General features: G+C 38.4%; 2 protein-coding genes across 3 annotated transcripts in view; one reads left to right on the plus strand and one right to left on the minus strand.

Moving 5' to 3' along the window:
* Positions 1–6,955, minus strand: part of LOC130917108 (cysteine--tRNA ligase, cytoplasmic-like) — a 48,773-nt gene extending 41,818 nt beyond the window's left edge. The window contains exons 1-3 of one of the 2 annotated variants that reach the window (XM_057838199.1): positions 6,841–6,955; positions 3,176–3,403; positions 2,413–2,504 (exon numbers count right to left, since the gene is read on the minus strand). In XM_057838199.1, coding sequence (XP_057694182.1) covers positions 2,413–2,504; positions 3,176–3,403; positions 6,841–6,862 — 342 coding nt within the window. In that variant the 5' untranslated portion in view covers positions 6,863–6,955. The remainder of the gene's footprint in view (positions 1–2,412; positions 2,505–3,175; positions 3,404–6,840) is intronic. The other variant, XM_057838206.1, reaches the window with a different exon arrangement.
* The window catches only part of pex16 (peroxisomal biogenesis factor 16), a 59,158-nt gene continuing 43,682 nt past the window's right edge, over positions 6,731–22,206 (plus strand). Inside the window, exons 1-2 of the mRNA XM_057838257.1 lie at positions 6,731–7,242; positions 7,323–7,358. Of these exons, the coding sequence (XP_057694240.1) occupies positions 7,110–7,242; positions 7,323–7,358 (169 nt within the window). The 5' untranslated portion in view covers positions 6,731–7,109. The remainder of the gene's footprint in view (positions 7,243–7,322; positions 7,359–22,206) is intronic.

A 22,206-nucleotide genomic window follows, 5' to 3' on the forward strand; every position in this document is an offset into this window, starting at 1 on the left:
CAGGTCGGAGCCTTGCTGTGGACCATTTTTTTCCCCAATTTCCACCACAGATTTTCAATAGGGTTGAGATCTGGGCTATTTTCAGGCCATGACATTGACTGGATGAGTCTTTCTCCAAGGAATGCTTAAACAGTTTTAGCTCTGTGGCATGATTCATTGTCATCTTGGAAAATGACAAACATATTTTCAATTGAAGGGATAAGAAAGTGGTCTAAAATTTCAATGTAAACTTGTTCATTTATTGAAGATTTAACCACAGCCATCTCCCAGTGCCTTTGCCTGACATGCAGCCCCATATCATCAACGACTGAAGGAATTTTGATGTTTTCTTCAGGCAGTCATCTTTGTAAATCTCACTGGAACAGCACCAAACAAATGTTCCAGCATCATCACCTTGTCCAATGCAGATTTTTAACACCTTGTCCAATGCAGATTCTTGACTCTTGACAAGCTGATAATGCTGGATGTAGCTTGAAGGGTCAACTTTTGAACAGCTGTCCACACGTCGTAAAAATATTTTTCATCCGATTCCAATCCTTTAAAACCATGTGATCAGGCCCAATTTCCAGTTTATTCATGTCATTTTTCTACTTTTGATATTAATGGGGTTTAAGGAGGTTTTTTTTCCCCCAGTCTACTCCGCTTCCAATCTGTTGGTGCTGTTCAATGACAGCATTCTGCGCAAAGGCCTGAAGTGTGCCCTGACTGTGGTGAGCATTGCTAAAGGGATAATATGTATATAATGTGCAATTAAAAAAGCTTGAATAGGGATTTGTTGCTCAAGTAATGATATATTATAGTTATAGTTATAATGGTTCATTATAAAGTCTATGCTTCATATTGGTTCATTAGTTCAAGTTTACATTGAAATTTTAGACAATTTTCTTATCCCTTCAATTGAAAATATGTTTGTCATTTTCCAAAATGACAATGCATCATGCCACAGAGCTAAAACTGTGCTAAATGCCAAAACATTCCTTGGAAAAAGACTCATCCAGTCAATGTCATGGCCTGCAAATAGCCCAGATCTCAATCCTATTGAAAACCTGTGGTGGAAATTGAAAAAAAATGGTCCCCAGCAAGACTCCGACCTGCAAGGATGATCTGGCAACTGCAATCAAAGAGTTGGCACCAAATTGATGAAGAATACTGTTTATCACTCATCAAGTCCATGCCTCGGAGACTGCAAGCTGTCATAAAAGCCAGAGGGGGTGCAACTGAATACTAGAGATGTGTTTTGATAGTTATTTGTTTTTCACGAGTCCATATTTTTTTTCGTCAGAATGGAGTGATTCCATATATATTTCCCTGCACTTGCTCTATAAAAGTAACATTTACTGACCACCACAATGTTTTTCATCCATTTCTTTTAATGCTTTTGAGTGCTAAAGAGTCGCACTTTTGAACTAATTCATTATTTTTTCCAGCTTTTTATCAGAGTTTGTTCTATATGATAAAATGTGAGTGCTCGTCCAGGATTGGTAATTCCATGCTTTTTGCTTGGGGTTGTATTTTTTTAACCTGTCTTGTTCAGCTGCTTAGACACATAGAATAGGAATCTGGAGGGAACCTTATGGTCTGAAGAGTTTTGATGTATGGGAGTGTAATATACTTCTATTTTGGTTGTTCATTATGTCTTTTTCATTAGGAGATGGTAGTGAACGGGAAGGGGTTATGGGGGGGACAAAAAAGAAGGAAGCAGACAGAAGAGGGGGAAGAAAAAAAAATACATTTTACACGCTTAGGCTACCTATGAACATAGTGGTCCTATCATTAGCTAATTATATTTACCCTTTGACACCATGTAGGGGGACTGATAACCGAGGAGAAAGAGAAGGGGAGGCAAGTCAAAGGGGACGTGGTTAGGAGGGGTGGAGCGTACACAAATCAGCAAGTGATGTGTGGAACCCAGTTTTATGTGAATAACATTTAAGTGTTGGTACATTGACATCCTATTCTATGCTCCCTTATCGCTAATCCTGGCACTGACAATCTCTTTACTGGAGTTTGCCTAATTGCACCCAGTAATGCATGAAACCACTCAAATGTGTGATAGTCCTGTAGAAAAGTTGGAAGTGCTGCGCTCGGGGTGGGGGCGGCGTGGCCCACCCCTTCTCCCATAGCTCAGGCAACGGGGCCACCGCCATCCCCCGGGACCCAGGGCGGTCCCGCGTGCAGCATTTCCACTTTTCTGCAGGACTATCACACGTTTGAGTTGGTTCATGCATTACTGCATGCATTACTCCATCTGCGCTCCCATTAACCGACCCTTGGGGAAGGCATTGTAAAAATTTTTGATATTGGAAATTAATGCGTTCAAATGCAAGTATTATTATGCTTCTGTTTTAGGAAATATTTTCTTCTTAACACTAGCAAAATGATACAAACACTTCAAAAAAACTTCTTCCACACCTTTGCTCTAGTGAGACTGTTGTAGAGTCGAAGTTGGGGAACATCTGTTCCAGATGGTGGAGACCACTGAGGTTGCAACCTCTTTCCTTTCTCTGAAATCAGATTAACAAAAGTATTAAACATGAGAAACATTTACTTTACTTGCCAATTATCAAATCACTCCATGTAAAACTGATTTTGAACGATTCTACATCATTCCTCGAGCCACCTTTTGCAAACAAGGATTCTAAATGAATGTGTCCTTGTTTGGGACAGGTCAAGACAATAATCCCTGAAACGGTACCATTAATTATTGGTAAATGATGTGTGCTACCAACATAATCCCAACTATTGTCCAGAAAAGCATTTCAGAGTACGAAAGATGTACCATCTTTGGTAGCTGATTTTATCCGACAAATATACATGCATATACTGTATTGCATATATTGAACACTCACATGCATGCATGTTTTAAATGTGATACATAAAAATCTTTGTCCCCCATAATCTCTCCTTTAGGCGATTGCCGATGACCACTGAAGCAGCATGTCCTGCCATCACATTGGTTTGCCAGAATTTAAATAAGACTCGCGATGTCCCTCTGAGCAGCATTTGACAGAGTTCGTCAATTGGGAATAGTGACACAGTTGAATGTTTTGAATTCTTGACTGACAACTGACTGAACTGGAACACTTTTTAGATGCCTTGGATGTGTCCTTCCCTCCCTGAGGAGACACACCTCCTAACTGGTTTCACACATACTGAAGTCTAGCTGTCTACTCACTGCTGTTGTCTGAGCTCTGGTCCTGCTGCAGTGATGTTATGTGTCTGTACCAACGCAGAGCGTGGACATGATGTGGGTCTGGGGGACCGTGGAGAAGCTTAAATGTTTTCTGGTCAACCTGTGAAAACCTAAAACCAGCTAGGTAGCTGCGAGTGCTTAGGTAGTCATTCAGTGCTGCTGCCAATGCAGCCTCCCCTTTTATTTGGAGCAAGAAGGCATAACCAAAGGCTGTAAAATGGGAAGAAAGCAAATAGTTGAAGGTCAAGCTAGGTTACAGCACCATGTAAGCAAGCAGTATGTAACACCTGTATAGGTCTCACCTGAAGAGCTAAGATGTATTGAAATTCAGAAAGACATTAATCAGTGGGTGAGAAAAATAATAATTAGGGAAAGGGCAAATGAATGAAATAAGCAATAACCTCATGAGCAGAAACTTGCATTCCAATTTGGCAACCGCGGTTTTAAAATTTCATCTTTGAAATGATGGTATGCAGGGTTGGGCGATTTGGATTTGCAAGGAAATTTGCGATGATGTATATGGGAACAAAAATATTGAACATAATGTATGCTGAAGGCTGTGCACTCATGCCCTCTAATGGGTCACTCATCACCAACAGGCAACATAGGCACCAATAAGTTTGCAACGACTGTATACCACGAAAAATCGGGCTTTGAGGATCAACAGATAATGTTATATAGCTACCAGGTTTCCAGACGATCGGTTCAAATTTTATTAAAACGAAAACATTAAGAGGGGTTTTAATATAAAATCACTCTAACTTGTACTAACATTTATCTTTTAAGTACTACAAGCCTTTCTATCCGTGGATCCCTTTAACAGAAAGAATGTTAATAATGTTAATGCCATCTTGTGGATTTATTGTTATAATAAACAAATACAGTATTTATGTACAGCATGTTGAATGTATATATCAGTCTTGTGTCTCATCTTTCCATTCCAACAATAATTTATAGAAAAATATGGCATATTTTAGAGATGGTTTGAATTGCAATTAATTACAATTAATAAATGTTTAAGCTGTGATTAACTCGATTAAAAATTTTAATCGTTTGACAGCCCTACTAAAACTGTAATGAAGTGAAATGAAGACTACATCTGCCTCTGCTGTATGTGGCTTCATACCTTTGTGGGAAGATTGGGCAAACGTCACCCAAAGATGGCAATGTTACCTCAGGGAACCTACAGTCACACGTGCGTAGTAATGCTTTACATTTACTGTACTCCATTCCATTTACCTGAGTAACTTTTTTTTTCATATATGGCAGAAAACACAGACCAGACTGAAAAGCAGTTTCTGTTTTGTATTGTATTTTTTTTCGTTACTGTCACATTTTCCCCAATATTATATATCCAAACAAAGAAAATTTTGAAAAAAAAAAAAAAAACGTTCAAAAGGGTAAATATATGAAAATGATCATTTCGACCACTCCTTAATGTCTGCGATTTCTGCATCGCGACCCTTGTTATATTACCATGTTTCACCCATAAAATCCCCCAAAACTCCGGCTGTGGCCATTCACAGCTGTGTCTTGACACTTGGTGATACATGCTACATGGAGTTTTTGGGTCGAAAAGAGGCAAGTACGCTCCAATGGTGTATCACACATGCATATAGGACAATTTAGAAATTTGGCCAAATTGGGGTCTCAGAGCGGAACTTCAAGTCACCTGAGTGTTTTCCGCCATATATATATATATATATATATCACTTCTAAGAGAACCGTAATTTTCGCACTATAAGCCCCACCCACCAAATTTGAAACGAAAACGGCATCTGTTCATCGATCAGCCGCACTGGACTACAAGCTGCAGCTGTCCTCACTGTATTATGAGATATTTACACCTAAAGATATCAACCGGTAACACTTTAATCGACAGCAGCATCATAAGACTGTCATAAGACAAAATTAACTACCATGAAGCTTTGAACCAATTGGCTGCAATGGTTCATTGCTTCAAGAAGCTTTAATTTGGCATTCACTGCTCCCTTGGGGGAGACACTCAACCTCTGCTGCCACCTGCTGTCAACACTGTGGTTGTCCAACATGCGTCCCAGCATGCATTGCAGCGCTAAAGATGTAAATAACAAATCAAATTCATGTTCTGTGTCAATTACTTCTTCAGTTACTGTTGCAGTTGTTTCATTTATTGCTAGTTATGGAATTTGGTAATACTTTATTTGACGGTGACGCTATGTCATAAGACCATCATAATTATGACATGACACTGCCATGAGCATTAATGAATACTTATGACAGGTGTCATTTTGTGTCATCCGGCAAATTATCTCCCTTTTAAAGGGAGTTAATGACTGAGATAGACATAAATGGAGTTGCCGGATGACATCTGTCATCATGACATACTAACTTCTCACAAAAACAGTCATATAAAACAGTTACAGAACTTAATTATGTGACTTTTGTTCTAAAATTATACAAAAGCAGTCATATAAAACAGTTACAGTACTTAATTATGTGACTTTTGTTCAAAAATATACTGAGGGATGCACGATGTATGATATTTATTTATTTATTTATTTATTTTTTAAGCACTGTAGCTTTTCGGGGATCGAAGCACTGACAGGATATGCCAGTTGTGGTCGACACGGTGGCAGTTTGTGGACCATCTTGGATTCAGAGGATATTTAGTTGCAGTTACATCCACTGACCACTAAATTAACGTCAAAACAGTATGGCAGTAGAGAGTACATTTTAGGTTGATATGCAGTCAAACCATAGAAACCAATTGTACGTTTTAGTAGCCGTTCACTGTCGTAACCACTATGCACCAGAGGGTTAATACATTAAATATAATTAATTCAACCTAAAATATTTACGTATTTTTTTTTAAATGTCACGATCTATTTATTCAATATGGGCCCTGTTGTGCTATCTACAACATGATGGAATAAAGTTTGCCTATCTGTCAAACTGTCCAATCTGGCAATAGGCGGGACTAATGAAAATGCTTGTTCCTGTTTGACCGCTACTGTGAGTGAGGAAAAGTCAAGGATTTAATAGTGAATACAGTACAATACGGTATATGCCAATATGTTCAATAGACTCACTTTCTCACATACACACACAGTCAGTCTTGCACACTAAGAATGAAACCGAACAGTTTGTGGGTGGAACCGCCAATGACCAAGAAAGAAAATTAAGGTAAGTCAAAATGAAACCGAAAGAAGCGAGATGTGATAGTTTAAATATTTAAATAAATAAATAAATAAAATACCTGCCCTTAATGAGGACTATCCAGTTACATTTTAGTCAATTTGCTAAAACACATCAGAAAACAGGTGCCATATGAAAATTCTACTACTATCGCTAAAAATAAAAAATATTAAATTGTTATAGTTTCTCAACTGATTTCAGACGGAAGGACTAAAATAAAGAACTTTTTTTTTTAATGACATCACAATCTTGCACGCAAAGAACATATCACGTGACTTGAACAGTTGATAATTACAACAATTAACTTCAGGTGCAACGTTCACAGCTCTAAAAACAATGAACATAGTCTCAAATTGATCAATTTTACAAAATATCCAATAAGAATATTCTGTGAAGCTACAGGTACCAAAAAGTACGCGCTGATACTTGAGTGGCATTTAAATTAGAAAGCGTAAATTGACTTAAAGTACCTTGCTCCCTCGTGGATGACATAGTTCGATTAAGCTCGTGGATGCTGATGAAACACTAACGTGTTCGAAAAGAGAGCGACCGCTTAAATACTCATGGTAGGAACCAATGTTTGTGGGAAAACACGAACGTCGGAACTATAATCGGGGTGGAACTTATTTCCCGGAAGTATTGGGCTATGAGTGGAAGTATGATTTGTTTACTTTCGGTTTAGTAACATTGCCCGCAGTTTCAATAACATTTAAATGTAGATTGTGGAATTCGTGCTAAAATGTCTCGTTTTAAAGAGCATATTGATAGAGTGACTAGGGTTTATGAGCGGTACACGGAGTATGTAAGAACTAACCCAACTGCAACAGCACAGGTGGAGAGTGCGGTCCGGACCATCTCGTACCTGATCGCAGGTTAGTGACTTAGGTGAAACAATGCTCCATTAAACAAAAAACAAACATAATGATTTCTGTAATTCACCTCTGTTTCGCAGGAAGATATGCAGACTCCCATGAACTATCTGAACTTGGTAAGAAAAAGTTTCGATCCATGCATAATGTATATTCATACCTGTCAACCCGAGGCCCTTGGCAATCTTAAAAATAGCGAAGTATTTGCAAATTGTGTTCGGCAACAAATTGGCAGAATAAACGCTTCACTTTCGTCACCGCAGAGCTTTTCATTCTGCCGACTGCATCTTTATGACTAGTGTTGTTAATCTTACGAAAAAAAAAAAAAAAGTAACTAATTACAGTTACAAATTCTCCCAAAAAGTAATTGAGTTAGTAACTCAGTTACCTGAATATAAGAGTAATTAGTTACTTGGCCAAGTAACTGGTGTTTCCTTTCATGTTTTTTCCTTCTTTTTTTTTTTTTCAGAAAAAAAAAAAAACCCAAAACATACTAACCTTTGCGATGTTTGAATGTCATTTAATGTTGTGAATCAACCGTTAAAGTTGTTAAAATTGTTAAAGTTGTTAAAATTGTTTTTGCATTAGTTTCTTTCTGTCTACTTTCGACATGTGAAAGTTTTAAAACTGTTTCATCATTTAAAGATAGATTCAAGTCAAGATTTTGCCGATTTAAGAGTATTTTAGATAAAAAGTTACTTAGGTTCACTAGGAAGGTTCACTACAACAGAGCCTTTCTGAGAAGTCCACTGCTTTAAGATAGCGGCTGTTTACCAATGCCGAAGTGCATCATTTCGCATCTAGTTCATATACATGTGATATCTAGCCTTGCATGATGTGGGCGTAGTTTGTAGGCTGTCGGCTCCAGTCAGGTATTATTGCAGCCACCTAGCCTAGCATCGCGTTTGCAACGGCGTCACAACTCCCTTTTTCCCACTCCCGCTCTTCTTTCTCACTCTCTGACATTTCTCGCATCATTCAAGCAACGTAGTAACGCATAGTAATGCACATTGTCTCGTTGCCGAAACTGTGACAAATTCCGAACGGACGAAAAAAAAAAACGTAATGCAGGAAAAACGTAAAGATTTTGAATGTCCGGTGTACACATTTAAAAATCAGTGCTCACTTGTACAAATTACGCCGAAACCGTACAACTTGACAGGTATATACATTAATTAAGACAGGGGTGTCCAAACTTTTTCTTTCATGGGGCGCTCTCAGAACAATTGAGGATATTCACAGTGAGTGAGCCAAGGTAGGTGGACAGTAAACAATAATATTTATTTAGATATTCGTATACATAACCATATGAAGTAACAATTATGAATGAAAATTTATTCAGAAAAATAATAAATTAAGAAAAGCTTTCAAGTTTTATCAACACATGTGCGCAAATTGGTTTCAATCACAATTTACACAACTTAGCTGGGTCACATGAATTAGGCTACGTCTACACTAGGACAGATAATTTTCTCCTGGGTATTTTGCTGACTATTTTTATATCTGTCCATACTTACGTTTAAGGTGCGTTTAAGGCCCCTCCGCTTCTGTTTGCATTTGTGCAAGCCGTAGAAAGGAACAGCCTCATATGTTACGTCATTACTTGCTGGTGGCAAATTTCAAAATTACTACACCTTCTTCTTATTTTTTGATCACTGTTTTTTTCTTGAAAGTAATTGAATGCATAACAGGAGCGAGAGTAAAGGGAGAGCACGCTCGGCTTTTACGAGCAGTCGGCGAGTTGTAATTGAAATAAATCTTTAGAAATCAATGAAAGCCTTACATCGTTACTTGGGATTAGGGTTGGGCATCGATGGGACCTGGTTCTAACACGCCAGTTCTCCCGGAACCGTTAGAATTTTAAAATTTCGATTCCATTTTTCGATTCCCTGATCGCCAAGTGGAAAAAAATTGCTGCCGAAAACCATGAATAAGTGCATTGCAACTTAATTACAACCATGGACACGGTGAGGCGGCGCTCGAGAGTTTGGCTTAACTTAAAAAAAAAAAAAAAAAAAAAAAAAAGACTAGTCAGCTCAGTCAACATTTGCAACACAACTATATCATGCAAAGGTGGCTGCACGACCAATGATGCACGACCGGCTTCACTACGAGTGCCAAGTGCATAGCTGGCTCAGTGCTATGTATTTGACATGCTGCGCCGTCAGGACTAGGTAAGTAAAACAATACATTACGTCTGTCATTTGTTGTCCCACCGACCCGACCCCGGATTACGTAGGTGATGAATGGATGGATGGAAAAGTACGAGAATAAATTGTATATTTACGTTGGGTTATGGTCGATATCATGTATATAGAACTGGATGGCAAACGACAGACTCGGCAGCGTTAGATCATGTAAAGAGAACTAGATGCGAAATGACAGACTCACTAGCGTTAGTAAACAGCCGCCATTTTAAAGCAATATATGCCTCCTTTAAAATAAGTAGTATTAAAAGGATTTTTGTTGTCGCATTGGTTGTGTTGCTTATTTAGAAAGATTCAGCCATATGAAGCATTCGATTACTTTTTTTAATGAACTCGTAGCAGTGAAAACATAGCATCACATCACATAGCATCCTTGCCAGATGTTCTCATCTCTTCTCCGCATTATACATACACCCCTACAGCACCATTCATTGGCCTAACTGGTATTGTTACAAAATAAACATTGCATGTGTCTGTAACACAACAGACCCGTTTTTATTTTTTCACAAATAAGGAAACCAAATTATTTTGCCTCATCTACATCGAATTATAATCAATAGAAGAATTTATACTAATGCTTCGTCGTAGCTCCCAGCTAAGGTACATGTATGGCAAAAGAATATGAGTAAATAATTTCTCCGTTAGCTTTTAAAAAATAAACATCTTTGTGAAAGTGCACTCCTGTGGAAAGAAACTTCATCACATTCAAGTTCAAAGACTGATGTTTATATACAAGTTAGAAATAGCCCTGTGAAAAGTTAATAATTTTCATACTAATTGTATTAATAAATAGAAATATTTATTCATTCATTCATTTTCCATGCAGCTATCTACAGGCAATAGGCAGGGTACACCCTGAACTGGTTGCCAGCACAAGGAGACATACAACCATTCACGCACACACTCATACCTACCGACAATTTAGAGTGTTCAATCAGCCTACCACACATGTTTTTGGGAGAAAACCGGAGTTCCGGAGAATACCCACTCAGGCACGGGCAGAACATACGGAGCCCGGGATTGAACCCTTGATCTCAGGACTGTGAGGCGGACGTGCTAACCACTCAGCCACCATGCCGCCGACTAAATAATAATAAAAATAATAAGATAATAATAATAAATTTTAAATTTATATAGTTAAAAAAAGACATTAATATAAACTAAGACATTTTTAAACTATAATTTTTTTTACCCTGCGTCTTTTTTTATTTTTTTTGACTCTGCCTCTTATAAGAATCGGAATGAAGAGTCGTTCGGAACCGGAATCGAAACATGGAATCGGAAACTTGGGATGTTACAATCAATGCTCAGTTGCGCTCTCACCACTTGAAACATAACAAATACGAGCATATGGTGTGGTGCTGCGTATATTTCTTGGAAGCTGCAACCAAGAGTGCTTGTGCATAACAGTGGCGATCTTGAAGTGGCGACAGTTTTGACAGGCAGAAATGTCATTGAAAAAAAACTAATCGCGCGCCTCTTTGACTGGGGGTACCACGCAGGTCACTTTTCGAGGTTTAATTTTCCTTTACACATGTATCTATATACTCATGTTCGGTCAGCATTGAGTTGGGAGGGGCCAGCCCCGCAGCTGGCTGATCGGAGACAACGTGGGAGACGAGCTCTGTAAAAAACGCTCATCTCTGCGTCATCTGTGATGGGAGGACCACAAATTGGCACTGAATTGAAGCAGATTATTGAGACGTAGTTTGAAGGTTCAAGAAAAATGAGTGGAAAAGAAAAGAGAAGCATGAATGCCACGTCAAGATCGTCCGTCTCTATTGTTTACGATGCCGTCATGCCGCACTAAGAATGGCGACGGCATGAGTAGTATCCGATTGTTGTACGGAGACAGCAGTCCATATTAAGCGGCGGGTAATATTACCCGCCTATATCCAGATAATAGGCATACTAGTGTACCCGACATGCCGTATAGTTCAAGTAATTACACGTTTAAGGCCATTATCCGTCCTAGTGTAGACATAGTCTTGAACTGTTGCTGTAACTGGGATACGATAAGTTTGAGATCAACTTGATTCCTCATTTGAGATACTATATCTTTGAGATTCTTATCTCTCGTGATCCCTGCATTGGCTAAATACTCCTAAAACACCAGAACTTGATATGCCACCTCATTGACACTAGGCTGATTTAGCTGTTTCTAAATAATGCTCAATTTCTCCCAGGAAATGATTGCAATTAAGAATGCTTTGGTGGTAATATCTTTATTTATTTTGTTTGCGATGAAAAAACACAAAATAGAATTAAAAAAATGGTAGTCTTCAGGCGTTATAATGCCATGTACACGGTCAAGCAGCCCCGTGCCAGAGGTAGCAAAGCAACCACAAAACATCAGGGAACCTGCGCCATGTTTGACTGAGGGGGGCGTGTTCTTTTCTTTGAAGGCCTCGTTTTTTTTTCTGTAAACTCTATGTTGATGCCTAATCCCAAAAAGCTCTACTTTTGTCTCATCTGACCGGAGAACATTCTTCCAAAATGTTTTTGGCTTACTCAGGTAAGTTTTGGCAAACTCCAGCCTGGCTTTTTTATGTCTCTGGGTCAGAAGTGGGGTCTTCCTGGTTATCCTGCCATAGAGTCCCTATTCATTCGACGCCGACAGATAGTACGGGTTGACACTGTTTTACCCTCGGACCGCAGGACAGCTTGAACTTGTTTGGATGTTAGTCGAGTTTCTTTATTCACCATCTGCACTTTCGTTGACATCTCTCGTCAATTTTTCTTTTCCGTCCACGTCTAGGGAGGTTATCCACAGTGCCATTGGCTTTACACTTATTGATGACACTGCACACGGTAGACACAGGAACATTCAGGTCTTTGGACATGGACTTGTACCCTTGAGATTGCCCATTCTTTCTCACAATTTCGCTTCTTGAGTCCTCAGACAGTTCTTTGGTCTTCTTTCTTTTCTCCATGCTCAATGTGGTACACACAAGGACAGAGGTTGAGTCAACTTTAATCCATTTTAACTGGCTGTACGTGTGATTTAGTTATTACCACCACCTGTGATGTGCAACAGGTAAGTAACAAGTGCTGTTAAAGACACAAATTAGAGAAGTTTCACATGATTTTTCAAAGGGTGCCAGTACTTTTGCCCATTTTTTGATTTTTGTCTAAAATGATAATTAATGATAATTGATTTTTTTTCCCCCCATTCTCTTTTATGTTTTTTCATAGTAAGCAAAATAAATGAAGATATTACTACCAAAGTATTTGTAATTGCAGTCATTTTCCTGGGAGAAATTGAGCATTATCTGACAGATTTGCAGGGGTGCCAATACTTTTGGCCAGCACTGTATAATACAAAGAAGTTCATTTCATTTTTTAATTCAATTCGACATTAAAAAATGTCATTGTGCCCAAGTAGCCTGTGATTTAGTAATAGGTTAGTAAGTTATTTAAAAAGATACCGAGACACTCATTAAGCTTTAAATTGCATCAGCATCCTCAATGAGCAAGAATGAAAATGAAAGCAGGTCAGTAGAAAACAGAAAGCAATGAGAATGATGCAATGTTGAGGAATATATGTGTTTTACATGAAAAGAAATGCTTCTATGGGTTTTTAAAAATGATATGTTGTGTAATGTTGCGGGGTAATGTGTCTGTGTTTATGTATCTCTTTATGGACTATATATGTTCTCTTTTATGTTTTTTCATAGAAAGCAAAATAAATGAAGGTATTACTACCAAAGTATTTGTAATTGTAGTCATTTTCTGGGAGAAATTGAGCATTATCTGACAGATTTGCAGGGGTGCCGATACTTTTGGCCAGCACCGTATAATACAAAGAAGTTCATTTAATTTTTAATTCAGTTCGAGATTAAAAAAATGTCATTGTGCCCAAGTAGCCCGTGATTTAGTAATAGGTTAGTAAGTTATTTAAAAAGTTACCGAGACACTCACTAAGCTTAGCTTTAAATTGCATCAGCATCCTCAATGAGCAAGAATGAAAATGAAAGCAGGTCAGTAGAAAACAGAAAGCAATGAGAATGATGCAATGTTGAGGAATATGTTTTACATGAAAAGAAATGCTTCTATGAGTTTTTAAAAATGATATGTTGTGTAATGTTGCGGGGTAATGTGTCTGTGTTTATGTATCTCTTTATGTACTATATATGTACTGATTTTTAGTTGTTGTTGTTTTTTTTTCAACACAGTAACACAACTGAGTGACTATCCCCGGGACTGGCGATTCAATAATTTTTGCCAAAGGTTATTGTAAAAATTTAAACAAATAAAATAATGATACTTAATTCCACAGCAACCACTCTAATGAACTTGTTCTTAAATTAAACTTCAAGCACAAGGTGAATATAAACATTAATATATTGTTAAAGGTTGAATCTTCGATTTTATTTTGTAAAAAAACAACTTCAAGGTTGTATAACATGTTAATAAAGAACAGGTATTTAAAAAAACGGCAGGTCAAAACCCAGCTGGAGCATCCTGTTATACCAACCACCACAAGGCTAAAACACCAAAAATAACTTCCGCAGTATTTTACTTTTGCATTGCACAGCTTGCATATGGCGTGACTGTTGTCATTATTCATGCCTCTGTTTTTGCTGTAAATGCCAAAATGAGGCTAAATTTCAGACTCAGAAAGGTGCGTTGTGGCATATCGCCATCGCCGCCATGCTAAAGCGGAAGTTCAGGATTTTTGACATTAGGCTTAATCTTCGAGTTAGCAGGGATTTAGTTAGTTGGTGGAGTTGATTACAAAAAATTCCGTTTCGTTTGCAAGTTATTTGTTAGCTTTAGGGCTCCGCAGTGGCTAAGCTAGAGCCAGTCAATGGCACCATTAAAGCATGCCAATAAAAACCAACATATGCACACATGAAAATCACAGTTGACACATGCAATCAATAGTGTTGGCTATGTTTTTCAGGATAAAGTTATTGAAACTTGCCATTGCATGTCAATAATTGCAGTAGGAACAGCAACATTTGTAGTCCAGAAGCTCTGCCGAGGAGCAGGGCGGAGTGATATCAAATCGTTTTTGTTTTTTTTTCACCGCTGATTTTTTATGTTTTGCCAGCAGCAAGCACTGGTAAACAGTTTATATTTTTCCTCGTTTTTCATAGGGAATTTGTGGAAACTTTTCTTTGCCCATTTCTTCTGTCTGTTTCCTCAGCCTCTAAATGCACATTTTGCCAAGTTGCTGGCCGTCAGTTAACTCAGTAGACTAGTGCTGCATTCGAGGAAGGTGTGAAGTCAGAGTTTCCAACCTCTGATCTGGAAGTGTTTGCAGCAGAGAACACTACTTGATGATGGCGTGAAATTCATTCGCTTCGAGCGTACGAAAGATGTCCATTTGTGTGCCTTGCTATCCTTTGGCCAGTCATACAAGTTTTCTTTAGATTGAGAACAATACATCGCCACACACCGCCGTGGCATCTTACCGAGAAGCAATGCAAAAATACTGTTCTATGGCAGACTTCCCTCGCAGTTCTCAGTATGACGTGATTTCCGAAGATTGTCGAAGAAAAGCATTTTCATTGTCAACGGCGTTGCTATGGGTTAAACAAAGAATCTGGAAGGGTTGCGTTAAAAAAATAATGAAAATATGCTAATAATTGTTTAGTCATTGATATTATTCAAAAACATGGTTGGCCAACCTTACTTCACATTTGTTCTTTAAAACCTTTGTTCAGTGACGTTGCTACTATACGACTATAGTGTCAACCAGCCACCCATGTTAACTCTTGCGAGATGTTGTTCTTTCTTCATCAGATTGCAAGGCAGGGCTGCTCCGCGCTGCCAACTAGTGGAAGGGGATAGGAGTGCAGTCACTGTACTGGTTATTTCCACCCAAAACACACGTGTAAGGATCGATACAGATTTTGAATCGATACGAGAATTGCGTGACGTAATTAGAGGTCAACCAATATGGGATTTTCAAAGGCCGATACCGATATCTAAAAATTTCGGCTGATTGCCGATATCCAAAGCCGATTTTGTAAGCCGATATTTATATATATATATATTTTTTGTGAAAGCACGTGCATTATGAAGGACAATTAAAAAAATAGCTTGGTGTAAAAAAGGCCTACACCATAGCTACGAGCATGCCAAATGTGGATGTGCAGTTACTACGGCTGCCCCAAACAATTATTTTTCTAAGCTATCGACTATCTTTACAATTAGTCGATTTAGTCTGGACTAAGAATATTTTTTCATACTCTGGCGATTATTTTTTGGTTTTGCTATTATTATTACTATTACTATTATTAATTCACAAAACATTTCTGAACATTTATTGAGAGTTTACGAAGATGCTCGCCATGCTAATGTTAATGCGAATGCTATGCTAACGCTACAAGTTACATTTAAAGTGCAAGGATCACTCAGTAAACACCTTAGAAGGCCAAAGCAACATAGCATATTCTCACAAGATTAAAAAAATCCTACAATGTTTACAAAACAAGCAAGCCTGAAGCTTACGTGTAGCAGCGCTGCCTTCAAGCTGCTGCGGAGTCATTCTGGTGTCCTGTCGTCAACAAGTGGCGGCCGCAGTTGCCCACCCAGATGCCTGATCAAAATCCTGCTTTTTTTTTTCTTTTGTCAATGAGCCAATGCTCGATGTTGGGGGAAAAAAATCCATATATCGGCTGACCAATTTATACCGTAATATCCCGATACATTTCAGAATTGATTTTGTTAAACACTCTTACTTTATATTTTTACTGAATGTAAAGTAAAATGAAACTACTTTTTATTATTATTATTTTTTTTTTTGTAGGTATACACGGTTTTTGAGAGCTCTAAAAGCATCAAGACAACTTGTGTTGAAATTTGTTTTATCAACCTTTTTCTATTTAAAATGACTTGTGGCCAAATTTAATTATGTGGTGAACCAGCTCCATCTTCATTTTTTTCTGTTGACACAAAACTGAATGAATAAGCTGTTCTATGGTTCATCGACAATAAACACTGAATCCAACATTCCTGTATTGCTACACATTGGTTCATGATCATAGTTGCATTTAATAAAAAAAACACACAAAAAAACAGAGTAGGGTTTATTCTTGGAACTAATTTGTGGTTTCTATGTGCACACCATTGCTAAAAAATTTAAGGATACTTTCCAAACCGACCGAATGGTGAAGTGTCTCCAATCTACTGACCGCTGGTGTAACAGACACAGAATGCAGGTGTATTTTGTTGTAAGATTTTCTGTATAGTATGTCTGCAGTAATTTCAAAATGGTCCTTTCTGTGAGTAGAGACACTTTACAAGAAATGTAAGTGACAATGAAGGAAACCCAACGGTTTCCTGTATTAAACCAGTATGACTAAACATGAAAGTGAAACCCAGTCAGAAGGAAACAGAAACAAATAGGTAGAATGATGCAACAGTTGAAGTTGTTGGGCTATTTTTTAATTTCAAATGTCATTACATTTGCAAAAAAGTTGAGGCTATCAATAGTCACCCGGGTAATAGTGCTATAGCAAAGTAGGCATTTGACCAAGTTCAGAAAAAAACAGGAATACACATGTTACATTACATCTGTATTAGTGATGCACGATAATACATTTTTCAACCGATACCGATAACCGATAATTTCCTCCTCATTCCAACCGATAATGTCAAGCCGATAATTCTATTAAAAGATTTATGTAAAATTTCAAAGTATACACAAAAGAAATGATTACTGTGCAAAAACATAATTTATTGCTCTTTTTTTCCAACATAAAATATGAACAAGTCATCAATTAAAACATCTAAATAATGACAGATTGTCTGACATTGTGTAATGGTAAACCTTTGGCAACAATTACTTACAGAGTAAATACCTAAGTTGCACAAAAATGCCTTTAAAAGTAAGCCATTCCTAACATATAACATTAATACACTGCAAAACACACCTCCTTAAAACTAGTCAGTTTTAAGTGTAAATCTATTGGCAATAAGTGAAATTATCTCCCATCGCTTCAAGTGTATTTCTCTCAGATTTCTTGGAAGAAAAATAGCTAGCTGAAAATAATCTTAACAGCCTTGTTTTAAGCAATACATTATTATACTTAATCCTAAAAAAAAAAAAATAAATAAAAATAAAAAATTGGAAGAAGGAAAGATTTTGAATAAGATTTGTGGCTACAGAATATTGATTTAAGAATTTGATTATCTACTGTGACTGTGACTGTAATTGAGCAGAGAAATAAGTTAAATAATTTGATTTGATTTTAATCTGAAGTCATTGCTAGCGTTATATGCTTTGTTGCACACTGTGAAAATGATTAACTCAAAAGAGCGAGATGTCATGTACCCATTCTGCAGCGCTTTGTTTACATTTGCGGCTTTCACGACATTTGCTTTACAGCAGCTAAACTGCTACATGGCAGTACTATTTGGACTGAGTTGGAGCTCGCATCTGCGTGCGTTGTTTTGTTCCTGAGTTTTGTTAAGCCGAAAATAAAGGCAGCGTTACGAAGTCATCTGACCGCTCGTCATTTTACATACTGAATGCATTATTCACTGGCTGACTTCGTTTTCTCCATGTTTAAATTATCATCTAACCACTGTGCCGTCATGATAAGCTTGCTTACTGGACATCACTTTTTCATGAAGAATCGTGGTCGTATAAACTGCATTATTTTTTTTATCCAGGGCTTTGGTTCTCGGGTCATTTAGGTATTTAAAAAAAAAAAAAAAAAAACGTGTCTCGTCTCGGCGACGGCGGCAGCTACGTTTGAACCGGATAATCCGCCCGCACCGGCCGGTTTGCCGCGGCGTATTCGGGTCCTGGCTCTGCTCGCACGCCGTGGGGGAACGCTCGAGAAACCGGGGTGTTCGCCGGAGGTCCCGAGGACGGGGAACCGGGCTCGGCCTGCCCCGCCTATGGCGAGTGGGCGGTGGCCTGCCGGACCGGCTAGAGCAGCGGGCTCCGTCGGAAGATGGCTACTGCCGACTATCGGTCTCCAGTCGTGCCGGTGTTTAGCCCTAGATGCGAATTTACCACCCGCCTTGGGCTGCATTCCCAAACAGCCCGAATCTGTATCGTCAGAAGCCCTGTAGTTTAACTTAGTTAGTGTTTACAATAGCTTTAGCATTCCCGCTAGCAGCAGCCTCGTATTCGTTCCAAAAATCTTTGTGATGCAGTTTTAAATGGCTGCTGGGTTAGTGGTTTTGAATGAGGATGCTTTCTTTCTGCCTCGTGGAACTTCTACGGTACATGTTTGGCAGATGGCGAGAGCGTCGTTTTTTTTTAGTAACAGCCGCCATAATATTCAACTACTACTTGTCGTGTAACTCCGCCTCCTCAACCCCTCCTCCCTCAGGGGCTTCAGAGAGGGGAGGGATTGAGGAGGCGGCGTGCTGAATTCTTCGGTTGCGCACATTTGGAGTCTAAATCAAGTACTGTATATAATTATCAGATTGCATTATCGGTTGATTTTTTAAAATTATCTGGATTATCTGTGTGACGTCATATTTGCCATTATTGGCCGATAATTATCGGTGACCGATATTATCGTGTATCTTTAATCTGTATTTAATGTTGTGGTTTAAACTACAGTATGTATTTGAAAAGAAATAGGACATGTGTCGTTCCTGTTAGTTGTGCAGTTGCGATACTGTGAAATTTGTCAAGTGTTCATAGCAACATGACAAGTGGTCGCCAACTTTAAAGAATTTCTTCTCCCAAAAAACACTGGCTGCCATTGACCGTTCGAACTTATAATTGAAACATCCATCCGTCATCTACAGCTTGATCTGGGGTCAGGCCGTCGCGGGTGCAGCAGCTTTAGTAGGGTAGCTCAGACTTCCCTCTCTCCAGTTCTCCCACTTCAACCAGCTCCTCCGGCGGGATCCCAAGGCGTTCCCAAGCCAGCTGAGAGACAAAGTCTCTCCAGCGTGTCCTAGGTTATCCCCGGGGCCTCCCGCCGGTGGGACTTACCTAATCCTAAACCCTTAACCAGGAACACCTCTGTAATTTTATAAATGAAACTACAGGTAGTCCCCGGGTTACGACGTACCCAATTTACGTGATTTCGACTTTATGACGCCGGAGTCTGGTCCGCCATTTCTTCTCCATTCGTTTTTTTTTTTTTTTTTTCCTCAAATGTAGACTTTTGTTTTGTGATGCATGCTTTCATTTTGGCGCATCCGAGCGACAAAGAGAGAGAATGGAAAGATTGCAGCTGCAAGCCTGTGTGCACATTTGTTGCTTGTGAGGCATCCACCGAGGTATATAACCCTGTACAGTCCCTGACAAAAGTTTTGTCGCTTATCTATTTTGGAGAAACAATTGCTAATAACCTGACTTTTAATTATTCAATTGGTTTCAGAAATGGCTAATATGAAAGCTAAGACCCTCCCAAATGATGTTGAATGTACAAAAACATATTTGTTTCACTGAAAAAATAATTATCATTTAATGAAGACATAAAGTTAGAATTTTGGCAAGACAAAAGTTTTGTTGCCTACAGAAAGTAGTGTGAAAATTGAACAAAAAATTTACTTCAAATACAAAAATATGTTACATAACATAAGCGAATTAAGTAGTGGTGCTGTGAGATCCAAATTTAATATTTTGTATGACTTCCATGGGTTTGAAGGACTGCATCCATGCGGTGTGGCCACACGGTTTTTTAATTGTCTGCACCCTGAGAGATCTGCAGGATGGAAAGCAACCCACCTCTGCAGGGTGGAAAGCAACCACCCTGCAGTTCTCTCAGGGTGCAGACAATTAAAAAACCGTGTGACATTTGCCAAGGCCCACAGCCTGTCAAAAGGATCGACACTGGAAAAGCGGCAAAAGGTGGATTTTTCTGATGAATCTTCCATTGAATTACACCACAGTCGCCGCAAATAAAGCAGGAGACCTACTGGAGGCCGCATGGATCCGAGATTCACTCAGAAAACAGTGAAGTTTGTTGGTGGCAAAATCATGGTCTTGGGTTACATCCGGTATGGGGGTTTGCGAGAGATCTGCAGGGTGGAAGGCAACATAAATAATCTGAAATATCAATAAATCTTAGCTGCCTCTTACATTCCTAACCATAAAAAGGGACACATTCTGCAGCAGGATGGTGCTCCATCGCATACTTCAATCTCAAAGTTCCTCAAGGCAAAGAAGATCAGGATCCTCCAGGACTGGCCAGCTCAGTCACCAGACATGAAAATCACTGAGCATGTCTGGGGTAGGATGAAAGAGGAAGCATGGAAGACGAAACCCAAGAATGTTGATGAACTGGGAGGCATGCAAGACTGCTTTCTTTGATGTTCCTGATGACTTCATCAATAAATTGTATGAATCCTTGCCGAAGCGCATGGATATAGTCCTTTCAAGCCCATGGAAGTCATACCAAATTTTAAATTTGGATCTCACAGCACCACTACTTAATTTGCTTATGTTATGTAACATATTTTTGTATTTGAAGTACATTTTTTGTTCAATTTTCACACTACCTTCTGTAGGCGACAAAACTTTTGTCTTGCCAAAATTTGACCTTTATGTCTTCATTAAATGATAATTCTTTTTTTCAGTGAAACAAATATATTTTTGTACATTCAACATCATTTAGGAGGGTCTTAGCTTTCCTATGAGCCATTTCTGAAACCAATTGCATAATTAAAAGTCAGGTTATTAGCTATTGTTTCTCCAAAATGGATAAGCGACAAGACTTTTGTCAGGGACTGTTTATACTGTATATAACACCCTTTTGTACTGTTTATTCTGCAATTTGAATTGTGGTCGAATACATGGGGCAAGTTTATGTGATCGTTTTTGATAAGTGATACATTCTTATCATTTGTGTGGATTGTTATTGCTGTATCAGCAGCTAGTTATTAGGGATGGGAATTTCGACTAATTTCCCTGACAAATAGTCTCAGATTTGATTTGCTAGTCTATAAGCAAGGAAACTCGCATTTAATACACATATTAATTGAAAAGTTTAAAATGGACAAAATGTTTTGAGTATCTGCTAGCTATTTTAGCCTATACTTTCAGGGCAAGTTGTTTGTTTGAATTCTATTTAATACGTACTATTGCTACAAGAAAAAATGTCGCAATTTCTTAGGAGTAATGTAGCTGTGAGCCGCTACGCACTTTACATACTGTACATGTACCTGAGCTGGGAGCTACGACGAAGAATTACTATATGTAGAATATGTAGAAAATGAGCAAGTCTCTAAAAATGTTAAGATGGAGCTTTACAGTCAGTGAAGTGCCTGCAATAAATTATATATATATAGTGGAAAACATTCAGGTGACTTGAAGTTCCGCTATGCGACACCCAATTTGGCCAAATTTCAAGATTGTCTTATATGCATGTGTAATACATCATTGGAAAGCTTAAAATGTCTATTTTCGTGGGAAAGAAAATTTTTGAACAGGGGGCATTTTTCAACACCTTAAAGTAGGTCAAATCAGGTGAGTGAAAAATAGATATTTTTGAGACCTTTGAAATTTTCTTCAAGTTTCTCATTTAAAAAAAGATTTTGGACACCCGTCCTGGTACATAATAAATAATACATACATACAATACATAATACAATAATAAAGGAAATTGGTGTGTGAGTAAATGCAGGTTTCATTTAACCCTGTGTTTTATTGTGTAAATTAACATGGCTAAACGGGGAGTCAGCTATATGGTTAATGATCAAAACGGGGAGTCAGCTATATGGTTCATGATCCCTTTACCTTTACATTTTTTTGATTTTGCTTGATTTTAATCTGTGCAAAGAAAAAACATTTCCAGGGAAATTTTAGGGGTTAAATTCCAATACCATAATA

This window comes from Corythoichthys intestinalis, chromosome 1 (genome assembly GCF_030265065.1).
Source record: "Corythoichthys intestinalis isolate RoL2023-P3 chromosome 1, ASM3026506v1, whole genome shotgun sequence".
Classification (NCBI taxonomy): domain Eukaryota; kingdom Metazoa; phylum Chordata; class Actinopteri; order Syngnathiformes; family Syngnathidae; genus Corythoichthys; species Corythoichthys intestinalis.